At 45.1% G+C, this 12,860-nt stretch overlaps 1 protein-coding gene across 1 annotated transcript in view; it reads left to right on the plus strand.

Annotated features, from left to right (window-relative positions):
- Window positions 1-12,559, plus strand: part of LOC107373875 (G-protein coupled receptor 39) — an 88,492-nt gene extending 75,933 nt beyond the window's left edge. The window contains exon 2 of the mRNA XM_054734321.2: window positions 11,782-12,559. Within this exon, the coding sequence (XP_054590296.2) occupies window positions 11,782-12,284 (503 nt within the window). The 3' untranslated portion in view covers window positions 12,285-12,559. The remainder of the gene's footprint in view (window positions 1-11,781) is intronic.
- The last annotated feature ends 301 nt before the right edge of the window (window positions 12,560-12,860 follow it).

The raw sequence follows: 12,860 nt of genomic DNA on the forward strand, positions 1-12,860 counted from the left end.
TCATGACGAACCTGTCTCCTTTCCCACTCGTCAGTGGTTACAGGAAACTTGCCTCGCCTGTCTCTCCAACACAGCTGTGGTTCAGTAGCTTCCCACAGCACCTTTCCCCAAGGTGAGAAAGTTTCACTCAAACTCCCTCCCTTTCTAGTACACACTATCTCTTTAAAGCAATTCTCCCAATATGCCTGGGAGCATGTCAAGCCTGACAGGTGACTCATCTCAGGAACCAGCAACACCACAGGGTAAATTCGCACCCCACATGAACTGGAACAACTGGAGAGTCTTCCTTTGTCCACCCTGCAACATTTTCTAGATTCATCAACACTATGATGATCCAGACGACCAATTCTTGTTTTGCCTGCTTTACTCATCCAACAATCTCCACACCACGCCACTTTCATCACACCATGTAATTCCACAGCATTTGTGGGTGAAGGATTTTTTCTCAGAACTTTGTCTTTAAGAAATCTCGGGCCTTCCCACCTTATCTCAGCAACTTCATTGCCACAGTTTGCGCATGTACCCGGTCTGTAAACTGACCAGCTGAAGCACTCCTCATCACAACTTTGCCCTTGTACTTTACCTAATGTAATCCCCCCTGAACTTGATGCACTCAGCAGCCATATTGGGGATGCAATTCCACCTTCATTTAGTGGTACCCATTTCTTTACAGTCTTCAAGCCAGACTGTGCTTTGGTTAGGGGTTGCACATCTGATTGTGTTCCCTTCATGGTTCCCCTCAATCTTTTCAACTTTTCCATCCTGGGGTCTTTTATGCAGGAAGCTTCTCTCTTGTTCTCCCTGTGGAGAGACAGAGAGTGTGTCTTTAGCAGTTTCTTGTCTTAAAGGCTGTTCTAATAGAGCCTTATTAATGGCCAGAACTGCACCTGGAGAATCCCATTCCTTCAAGTTCAAGGTTTTTATCGCCTCTTTAACGGTGCGAACTGCTCTCTCAGCCACTCCGTTTGTGTGTGGCTTGTAGGGGATGGACCACTGGATTATCAGTCCTTCATTCTCCAGCAGCTCCAGAACAACTTTATTTTTGAAATGTGGTACATTATCCATCCTGATAGCTTTTATTTGTGGATAACACACCAGGATTCTCGCTAGGCAATCTGCAATCCTTCCTGCTGTCATATTGGGCAAAGGGAACATACCTCCTATACTCTCCCCCCTGTTCCCTTTGACCACCAGGAAATACTTATTGCCCCTTCGTGTTCTCTGTAGCTCTCCAATGTCACAAGAGACAGAGGTCAAGCCTTCTGGACCAATACGGTCGCCAACCACTTTCTCTGTGGGTTGTTTACCCAGCTCTAAGCATAGAGCGCAGTGTGATTTAACATCTCTCAGCACAGAGTCCAAATGGGGGATGCAAACTGCATTCTGCAAGCACCACTTCTTCAGCCTTTGAAGACCGGGGCGCCCCAGAGTTTAATGCAGCTTCTTCACCAGGTCGTGGTCAGACTCTGTACTGTCATGCAAAACCAATCTCACCATTCTGGCCTGCACCAGTCTGTCCACCGCAGCATTACCTCTGGCAGCAGAGGTGTCACTCAGTGTGTGGGCCGGCTGGTGTCGTACCTGGAAGTTGCCTTTTCTCAGCGCACATGATGTACCCATAGCTTCTAATACAGCTGTGAGCTCTGCTTTCTGAGCAGAACCTGCAATTCTCCCATTTCTCTGAGAGGTCCTCTTGTTATTTACATATTTAATCCATGCCCAGAATGCCATAACATCATTCTGTGTTTTTCTGTGTCTCTGTGCTCAAAAGCACAGTGACTGTTTTTACAAAGTTCAATGACCTCACTCACTCTCCTCTGTGAGCACACGGTCATTACTCATCAGTCTCACCCCCCTTGCTTCTAACCCCTCGCTTTAAGGCCTGGAGAGACTGCATTCTTTCTGACAGCTTTGGTATATTTTCACCATAAAACCCCAGCTTTCCAGCACTCCTTCAAGCTGCAGCAGGGTTTTTTTGGCAGCGTGATGTTTTCAAAAACTTTCACATCTACCTTTCTCCCTTCAGGAGTGTATTGATATCCCAGAAACTTTATATGTCAGATCAACAAGTAACTCGTTCCAATCCTCCACCCCCCTGCCCATTGGATTCTGAGGCACACACGGGGGAGGGGTAGCTTGAATTACATATAGCTCTCCTTTGCACAATCCACAATCATCCTTGATTTTTTGGCAAAGTTAATAGTTTTCATCTCGTGTCTGAGAAGGGCTTTCTGTTGCTCATCAATCAAAGCTCCCTGAACAATCCTGTCCATTTCTTTATCCACATCTACAACAGCTCCTCTCACCACCACCTGAAAATCATGATCTGGCACAAGGCTTGCTGGATGAGTAAAATCAGACAGATTATTTTGCACAAGCTCCACCAAGTCTGAAATGCACAACCAACTAGCATATTTCGGCGCAGGCATGCATAAAGCGGGCATTTTATCATTGAACGCGGGTTGAAAATCAATATCTGACCCATCTGCTAGACGTGCTGAGCGTAACTCACTAACCTCTGTTAGAAAACATCGCTCCCACTCCAGCTGGGCCGTCACGAGCCCACAAGCTCTCAATATCAGCCATCCTCACCGCGTTCTTCCTCCCTCGCTTACTGCAGCCATCCCTAAATTTCCCTCAGTTACACGAGTACCTTTACTCATAAAGATCACCTCGCATCAAAATCGTTGTCCTTTAAAGGCAGGGTGTGCGTGCACACACACCAGCAGCAACTCAGCTGTTCTGCCCCGGATTACGTCCACGAGGTCAGGAATTGCAACCTGCGACTTCATTCTATTTTGTGAGAATCTTTTACGAGGCCACTCACTTTCCTGCGTGTGAGAATTCTGCTAAGAGGTTCTCACAAAACCCCTTTGCGCCGTGTGCACCTGGTGGAGAGAAACGCACTTCTACGGAACCGACCCAACCGGACCAGTGCGTTCCAACACACTTCCAGCTACTGGACTTCAGAATCTAAACTCATAGGCTCCCTAAACGGCCCCCTTCGGCCAATATAGCCGGCTCCTTAGGGACAAATTGTCCGCCCTTGCGGACAATTTTCCCAGTTCCGGACTTTCTAAGCTCACAACAGGTTGTTTTCTACTCAACTGCGAAATCACAGCCCCACGTTATTGGGCGCCATGTTACAAGTCATCCTCCCAAACTAGCTGACTCTTTAATAAACACTACGTCTCAGGGTTGACTTGTAATTCTATTTGTGCGTGAGCGTGAATCCAGTCTGAGCTTACACCTCTGTGAGCTAATCAGCGATCATCTTTACCTAGATTTAGACTCTGGCAAACATACTTTAGCAGCACAAAGGAAGACTCTTGTTATAACTTCACCACAACTCAGTCACCTGCAGCTTATGCTATGCCCAGGTTAAAGACTTTAAGCTTAAGTGTTAACCTCTTGGAGTGGGATTAGAAATAACCAGCGCCTCACCTCTCCGCTGTTACACGACACGATTGGAGACCCCAGGCTGGAGATTCCGTTTAAAGCCCCTTATATGAAGGAGCAAATATTTTATTTTATATGATGAAGTAAAAATATTCCAGATTTCCCGGCGCAGCGGGTCAGATCACTCAACCGTTACAGTTGTCCTCCGAACTCTTCCCAAACACCCAAAAAGCCTCTGAGACCGACCACCCTCTCCACGGAGCCCTCACCCTTTTATTCTCCTCAACTCTCTCCTCCTAGCCCCCCTTCCGTCTCCATGGCAACCCCTGCCTCGGAAACATTCTCCGGCCTTGGGTCCTCTCCCAGCCCCCTCCGGTATCAGTCAGATGGGCGGGGGTCTTCCCTCCTCCTTCTTCCTTCTTCAGCTCAGATCAAAGGAAGTCAAACATAAACATCTCTATACGTGTCCCTGAAGTTCTTATCACATCCTAGGCTACACCATAAAAAGTCGATACAAGGTTAAACTACAACATAAATTTGTCATGGATAGCAGATTAGTTGAAACACACACATCATTTATGGCAGCATGAGATCAGGAGTCAAATCACCACACACAGACCTCTAGCTGAACCCTGAAGCCTGGTTTCACTAACATACAGATTTGAGATGTAATCCAGAACTGCTATTATATAATAAGACAGGTCTGGAGGAATCGAAAATCTTTATTCAACAGTGTGAAATCAGGCTTGTGGGAAGGAAAAGAAATGAGGTGGATTAAAACTTTTGCACAGAACATAACCCTCTTGGACCAAGAAGCACAAAAATATAAGTTTGTGTTGCATCAGGAGCACACACACACACACTCACACACACACACTCTCTTAGACTCTATCCAAACCTGGATGGCTGGGAGCTTTCTTCAGCTGAATGAAGATAAGACTGAGATCCTCATCTGTGCCCCAGACAAGCTGGTTCCCAAAGTCAGAGACTCTCTTGGTCAGCTTGCTTCTCACACCAAACCTTCTGTCAGGAATCTTGGCGTGACCTTTGACCCAGCTCTCACCCTGGATTCTCATGTCAGTTCTCTTGTTCGCTCTTCCTTCTTCCATCTCAGGAACATTGCTAAGCTGAGTCTCATTCTGTCTCGCTCTGAACTTGAGACAGTTCTCCACACCTTCATCTCCTCATGCTTAGACTACTGTAACTCTCTTTTCACGTGTCTGAGCAGAACCTCCCTGAACCGTCTACAGGTGGTTCAGAACGCCTGTGCTCGGCTTCTGACCAAGTCCTCCAAACACACCCACATCACCCCGCTTCTCCTCCAGCTTCACTGGCTGCCAGTCAACTTCAGGGTTCATTTCAAGATCCTGGTTCTGGTCTAGAGGGCCTTACATGGACAAGCACCATCTTACATTGGTGATCTTCTTAAGCCGGGCGTACACTGTGCGACTTTTTCCACTCGTAGCACTCAGCTTCAGCTCAAACTGTACGACTTCCTCGCAGGGCAGATCTCACGAGCCAGGCGCTCACACTGCACGACCCAGTTCTCGGATGCGACCTGACTGCTCACACTGTACGTCTGGTAGCAACACGTCGGCCCTAAAAATATGCTAAACATAGCAGTTTTTACACAACACGTTAGACTTTTTGGTCTTGTTTAGCCTGTTGTCCTTTGGGAGTGCTGCAGGAGGACACACAGGGATTTATGGGGGTTGGATGAGGAAAACAAAATAAAGAAAGTAAATCTGTGTTTTGTGATCAGTTTAATTTGACATGAACACGACAAACACGCTTTCTTGACAATCTTTGTGAGTAAAAAAACGTGTAGAAACAAAAACGAACAGCGTGTGTTATTAGGGAAATAGTGAGCGAGCGGCGTTGATGCAGGATTGCGCATGCGCCGTGAGCGGTTCTGATACTTTTTGGGTCGCAGCTGCTCGCAGCGCTGCTTCAACAGTGCGATACCCTCACGAGGGACGAGCAAAATATTAAACACGCCAGAAGTCCGTGCGAGCTCACGATTGCTGATCGGTAGCTGGTCACGTGGTGTTAATCGCCTCTCGTAACCCCCTGTACACTACACGACGCACAGGCGCAAAACTCGCCCCGATGTAGTGGATTCTCGCACGACTGGAAAATCGGCTCAAAAAAGTGAAAAAGTCGCACAGTGTCCACCCGGCTTTAGTCCCTACACCCCCAGCAGGTCCCTGAGGTCCAGTGATCAAAGCCTACTGGTTGTGCAGCACCAGGCTAAAGACCAAAGGTGACAGATCATCTGCTGCTGTGGCCCCCAGACTCTGGACCTCTCTCCCCCTGAGCCTGAGATCAATGGACTCAGTGGTCTCCTTTAAAAAGCAGCTGAAACTCACTTGTTCAAGCTGACTTTTGTATGACCTTCTTCACCACTCTCTCTTTATTCTGCTTTCCCACCTATTCCACCTTCCTCAGGATCCACTGATTTCCCTCTTTCCTGTTCACTCTCTCTCTTTCTTAACATTTTTTCTTTTAAATCGCAATTGCCTATTTTTGCTCATTTTAAATCTATTTTTAAACATTTTCTAAATGTTTTTTTTATATTTTTATAATTTTTCATATTTTTTGTTTTTGTGAAGCGCCTCGTGATCTTTATCTTGAGAGGCGCTATAGAAATTATATTTTCTTCTTCTTCTTCTTCTTCTTCTTCACACACACGCACACACACACACACACACACACACACACACACACACACACACACACACACACACACACACACACACACACACACACACACACACCTGAGATAATCTCCTCTGAGATGACTAGATTAGTCCTCCTCTCAGAGAGATTTGTCGGTGGTTTTTCTCCGATTGTGGTTTAAAATCTCTGGTTCAGAACTAATTAATTGATAATTTTAGTTATTAACGAACCTTTAGTGCAGTATTTTCTGCTTTACTTTGATGTTTGCTTTAAACAATAATCAGAATAACCAATCAGAGTTGGGTCGGGTGTTAACCAGCTGATGTCCAGATGAATCAAAGCTGCGTTATTCTCGGTGCTTCTCCTGTCAGGGACGGTGGTGCTCACTGTCACAGACTTTGATGATGTTTGCCTTCATCCTGGGAAGCTCATCATCCTTAGAACAGCTGGGCTGCACAACTTCATGCAGGCAGATCAATCAGATGGCTGCTGGACTCTCCTCACCGGTGGTGTGAGAGAAATCGATTTTCTGCTTTGTTTTTATTTCCTCCAGCAGCCTGGATGAGTTTCATGATCACAATCTGGTTCTGATGTCAAAACAGAAGTCATCATAATTTATTTGTGAGGATTAAAATTGATAATTGTACTATTTTTGTTTGTTTCTGTGTAAACGTTACTGATAGCTTCATGAACGAAAAACAAGCTAAAATGATCAAAGTTGTCTCTTTAAAGCTGTTAAATGATAAATGACCTGCACTTTTCTAATTCAGAGGACTCCAACGTGCTTTACACTACACTCAGTCACACATTCACACACTGATGGTGATGAACTACATTAAAATAAATAAATTATAATTATTCATATACTTTTAAAACACGTTGATAAAGCTTAATTAAAGCCAAATGTTCTCTTTGGAAGAGACATTTTTCTCACAGCTCATTGACTTGGAAATCACAGCCTTTAATAGCTTTTTCTGGAGTTGTTTGTGTTTACTTGAAACTCAGTTTAATGTTCTTTCTTTGACTGTGGCGAAGCTCCATCAAACACACTCCAGTAGCTGCACAGACACACCATTAATTGTTCCAATAATCAGCTTAAATTGCTGTCTAATTAGTAGATACTTCTGTTTTTCCTCATGCAAAGCCTTTCAGTGAATGATGAGCTGGGGGTTCAGAGGAAGCCAAGCTCAGCAGGGCAAGAGAGGCATGCTAATAATAATCATAATAAAGATTTATCAACACGTGAGCTGTCTAATCTGCATCACATTCCTTCACAGCTTGAGCTGCATGCTGCAGGGACATTACTGATCTGTGTTGACTCAGAGGCAATTTTCCACTCCAGCGCTCAGACGGTGATCAATGAGCCAAAGTGACGGCGGAACGGGAAAGAAAAGAGTCATCTTAAAGAAAAATGCTGCTTTTTGTTCAGACTGAGATAAGATGCAGCAGCACAGCTGACCAACACAGAGAAAGCACCACGACGCTCCATTCCCCCGAGGTGTAATGATCCCAGATCAGCGGAGGGGATGTCATTGAAACGGATTAAATACTCATATCTCCATTCTTTACCTTGTAACTGGGTTAGGTGAACTAGTATGAAACACCAACAGCTGCAACATGATCTCTGTTTAATCGGTTTCATTTTAAGACAAAAACTTTTAATCTGATCATTAGGAATGAATGCTTGTGTCACATGACCCTCAAGGAGGTGCAGAACTAAACTCGAGGATCCACCGACTCAAGATTTATTATAGTTATCCAAATTCAAGACAGCACTAATACAAATAACACTTCATAGAACTCAGTTTAGTGTGTTTATCAGAATCAGAAGAGGTTTATTGCCATTGTCAGTGAACAAACAATTCACAAACTAGGAACTTGCTTCAGTACTAATGTGCTACATATAACATGAATAATAAGATTAAAAATAGAATGAATAGAATAAGATATAATAATAAAAAAAACTAGAATAAAACTTTCAGCTATAAAAATGGCAGGTAATGGTAACATGGCCGATAACGTGACGTTGTGTCGAGTACAGAAGACCAGCATGGTTGTGTGTTTATAAACTGTTCACAAGTCTAACGGCAGATGGAAAGAAGCTGTTCTTATGGCGAGAGGTTCTGGTCTGGATGGACCGTAACCTCCTGCCTGAGGGAAGCGGCTCAAAAAGTCTGTGACCCGGGTGAGAAGGGTCAGCTGCTATCCGACCTGCACGCCCCCGAGTTCTGGAGACGTACAGATCCTGGAGAAATGGAAGGCTGCAGCCAATCACCTTCTCAGCAGAGCGCACAATGCGCTGCAGTCTATGTTTGTCCCTCACCGTGGCTCCAGCGTACCACACAGCGATGGAGGAGGTGAGGATGGACTCAATGATGGCTGTGTAAAACTGCACCATCATCTGGGCCGGCAGCTTGGCCTTTTTCAACTGTCGCAGAAAGTACATCCTCTGCTGGGCCTTTTTGAGCAGGGAGCTGATGGATGGCTCCCACCTAAGGTCATGTGTGATGGTGGTTCCGAGGAAGCGGAAGGAGTCCACAGTGGTGACGGGGGTGTCCGTCAGGACGAGGGGGAGAGATGGGGCTGTGACTTTCCTGAAGTCCACAATCATCTCCACTGTCTTCTGAGCATTGAGCTCCAGGTTGTTGCTGCTGCACCAGTACACCAGCCGTTCCACCTCCCTCCTGTAGGCGGACTCATCACCATCAGAGATGAGCCCGATGAGGGTGGTGTCGTCCGCAAACTTGATCAGTTTAACGGAGTCATGGCTCGAGGTGCAGCAGTTTGTGTACAGGGAGAAGAGCAGAGGAGAAAGTACACAGCCCTGTGGAGATCCTGTGCTAATTGTCTGAATGGTGGAAACATTCTTCCCCAGCCGCACGCACTGCCTACGGTCCGTCAGGAAGTCAGTGATCCACCTGCAGGTGGAGTTGGGTACGTTGAGCATGGAGAGCTTATCCTGGAGCAGAGCAGGGAGGATGGTGTTGAACGCAGAGCTGAAGTCCACAAACAGGATCCTAGCGTAGGTTCCCTGGGAGTCCAGGTGCTGCAGGATGAAGTGGAGGGCCAGGTTGATGGCGTCGTCTACAGACCTATTAGCTCTGTATGCGAACTGCAGAGGGTCCAGGAGGGGGGAGGTGAAGGACTTGAGATGAGGGAGGACCAGGCGCTCAAAAGACTTCATGACTACGGACGTCAGCGCCACAGGCCTGTAATCATTCAGTCCAGTGATACGGGGTTTCTTAGTGACAGGGACAATGGTGGACAGCTTAAAGCAGGCTGGAACATGGCAGGACTCCAAGGAGATGGTAAAGATGTCCGTGAAGATTGGAGACAATACCTCTGCGCAGTGTCTCAGGGTAGCGGGGGAGACACCGTCCGGGCCCGGGGATTTCCGTGGGTTTTGCTTACGGAAAAGCCTAAACACATCTCTTCTGTCACTGAGAAGGCAGTGGAGGGGGAGGGGTGGTCAGCGGGGACTGTACTATTCACAGTGGTGAAGGTGGTGGGGGAGGCACGTGACACCAGAGTGGCTGAGGAAACCTGTGCAGTAGGGGGTGTGGGGGATGGGTGTTGAATTTCAAACCTTGCATAAAAGGAGTTAAGTTGTTCAGCCAGTTGTAGATCGTCAGCAGCATGTTGGGCTCTAGGCTTGTAGTTAGTAATTTGCCTGAGCCCTCTCCAGACAGAGGCGGTGTCATTGTCAGAGAACTGCTCCTTTAGACACATATTGTACCGGGAATAAATTATGAATTATGATGCATAAATGTAAATAAAAATACTAAATAACATTTACAGACATGCAGGATTCCTGTGTGCATCATACTATTTTATCACCAGTTTGTTGCTCGAGTCTGCAGTCTTGTTTCGACCCTGAAACGTGTCACATGTTCTTTAAGCTTTGATGTTTATGCTTTGAAGAACACTAAAGAAATCTTGAGTCATCCCAGTGTTTGATGTTTGAGACGTAAAAGTCAATAGAAATGTTAAAATAAAACCCTGAAAAGTTAAGATTCCTTAAACGGAACCGTCCCTTCGGCAGTGGAGAAAACTCTCTGGAGCATCCAGAATCACCATGCACCTAGAACGTTCTCATTAATGCTTCGACAAGCGTTTCTATGCTCCTTTGAATGACTTTAAGCATCTCAGCGTCTCGTGTCCACAGTCTTTTAAACAAATGCGTCTGCATTTGTTTTCCCCAGCAGGAAGTTTTGTCTCAAGGCGGATCATTTGAGCTTGTTGAGAGGCTGTTTAGTCTGGATGTAATTCCTATCAACAGCTCTGCAGGGACACGGATAAACATCGGAGGACAGGCTGAGGACGTGCTTGTCCTTCCACACAAAGAAAACAGCACTCAGATGTGAAGGAAACTCACTGCTTTTGTTTTTATTATCCTGAAACGTGACGGCCTCCCGTCTGAGATCCATAGTAACACACCAACAGGAGCAGCTTTGACATGATCAGAGTCATTATTTAAGAACGAATAAACTGGTTTCGTATGAATAATTTGGTGTCAACTAATAAAAAGCTAAAGGCAGTGTTCTTCATCGTTGCTGCCTGAAAATGCATATAATCTTAAATAACCAGCATGTTTTCAAAACAAGATACCCTACAGACCCGAGATAAACTGACTGATAAGCTCATGGCTAGTTGGGACACAGCTACCATCTTAAAATGTCTCCAATCCCCGACATTTTACAGTGATTCATGTGATGTTTTTCATAAACTGTAAAATCCAGCCCAGCTGTTCAGAAAACTTCCTGTTTCTGTGTGATGAAGATACCTGCCTAGCTGTTAGCTCATCAGTCTGGATGGTGTTGTAATCAGACTGGACAGGCTAATGATTTTAACTAGAGGTGCTGAGAAAAATCGATTCAAGTCTGAATCGGGATTCTTATTTGTAAAGATTCAGAATCGATTCCAAGAACTCAAATGTTTGGCATGTTACAGGTTTGAGATGCACTTTTGTCTTTTTTATTTAAATTTATTTTTATCTTTGTTAGAAGAGTTAGTACTCCGTTTACTTTTGTGGCCCCATAAACTGAGATGATTTATTTTTGAATCTGCTAAGTCGGCATTTGACTGTAATTTTTTCCATACTCAGAAATTTGAGATATTCTCATATTTATTTTCTAAGTTGATAAGTGAGTACTCAGGATTACTCGTGTGTTTATTTGAAGTTATTGATAAATGAGAGAACACATTTTCCTTTGTAAGAAACCTGAGGCACTTTTTTTTAAACAGGTTGAGGACTCATGTTAAACTTGTTCCACGTATACTTAAAAAGTATTTTACTGTATTACTTTCAAAGCTACTGTTAGGTAACTAAAGATTTGTAAATTTTACAAGGTAAACAAAAATAAATGTTGCCTTTTGATCAAAAGATTGTTTCTGTTTACAGTTTTAGAATCACTTTATTTTACCTTGTACATTAGCTTTTCTTATCATTACCAATTTAAAGTAAAATAAACATTTCCCATAGCTTTAACTAACTTGTACAACTAAGTAGTTAATCCAACTGACACTTTTTGTTAATATTGATTGTGAATCGATTTAAATCGAGAATCAATTCTGAATCAAATCAGCACGCCGAGAATCGGAATCGAATCAAATCGTGAGTTGCTCTAAGATTCACATCCCTACTACACACAGAAAAACAATTTTCCATCATTTCCTTCTGATCATCATTCTGATCTTCCTTAGGTCTCATCGTTGGATCTCTGATGGTTTGCTGGCTTCCCAACCAGATTCATCGCCTCATGAAGGCCGCTGTTCCCAAAACCAACTGGACTCTTTCCTACTTCCGGAGCTACGCAGCCCTCCAGCTCGTGGCCGACACCTTCTTCTACCTGAGCTCTGTTCTCAACCCTTTCCTCTACAACCTCTCGTCCAGACAGTTCAGGGAGGTGTTTGTTCAGGTGCTGCGGTGTCGCCTCACCATCCAACACGTCAACAAACGCACCATGCAGCAGCCCAACGCCTCCTCTGCACGCTCCCTGCAGCCACTGCTGCTGAGGTCACTGCGTCGGAACAAGTCGACGAGTAAAACAACCTCTCAACAGAACCCGCCCCCGACCTTTACAACGTTTCAGACTGTGAGTGACTCAGGAGTGGCGTCAAACACTCAGACGTCCATCAGCCTGACTGAAGAGCTGGTTTTGACTCTCGAAGCACCAATGAAAGCTCCATCAGAGACAGAAATATGATGTGTCTCTGATGAGTTCAGCTTTTATTATTTTCTAGGAGGGCTTGAATTTTAAGTGCATATAAATGTGAGTGAGTGAATGGTTGTTTGTCTCGGTGGACTGGAGTGACCTGTCCAGGGTGTCCCTCACCTCTCGCCCGATGACAGCTGGAGATGGACACCAGTCCCCCTGGTTAAACGGTTAAGAGGACAGATGGATGGAGTTATTTCAGAGTAAATCTAAATGTTTTCCCTACAGTTTTGATTTCATGGTCTGAATAAATGAAACTGACGAGAGATGAGTTGGTCCTTGAACATCAGCACGGTGAAGCTCTTCTATCCTCCACCTCCCGAGGCAGCGCCATCGTGTTCTTCACTTGATAATGCAGATTTGAGTTTTCCTGCTGCTTATTTTAACCTCTGCCTATGTGCCCTTGGGCAGCTGTGGCCACAAAGTAGCTTATCAGCATCTGTGTGTGAACGGGTGAAAGGGTGAGTAGTGTAAAGCGCTTTGGAGTCATCTGACTCAGAAAGGCGTTATACAAGCGCAGGACATTTAGCACTGGTCATCAAAAGGCAACAAAACGGGCAGGAAGTG

The sequence above is a fragment of the Nothobranchius furzeri genome, chromosome 7 (genome assembly GCF_043380555.1).
Source record: "Nothobranchius furzeri strain GRZ-AD chromosome 7, NfurGRZ-RIMD1, whole genome shotgun sequence".
NCBI classification, from domain to species: domain Eukaryota; kingdom Metazoa; phylum Chordata; class Actinopteri; order Cyprinodontiformes; family Nothobranchiidae; genus Nothobranchius; species Nothobranchius furzeri.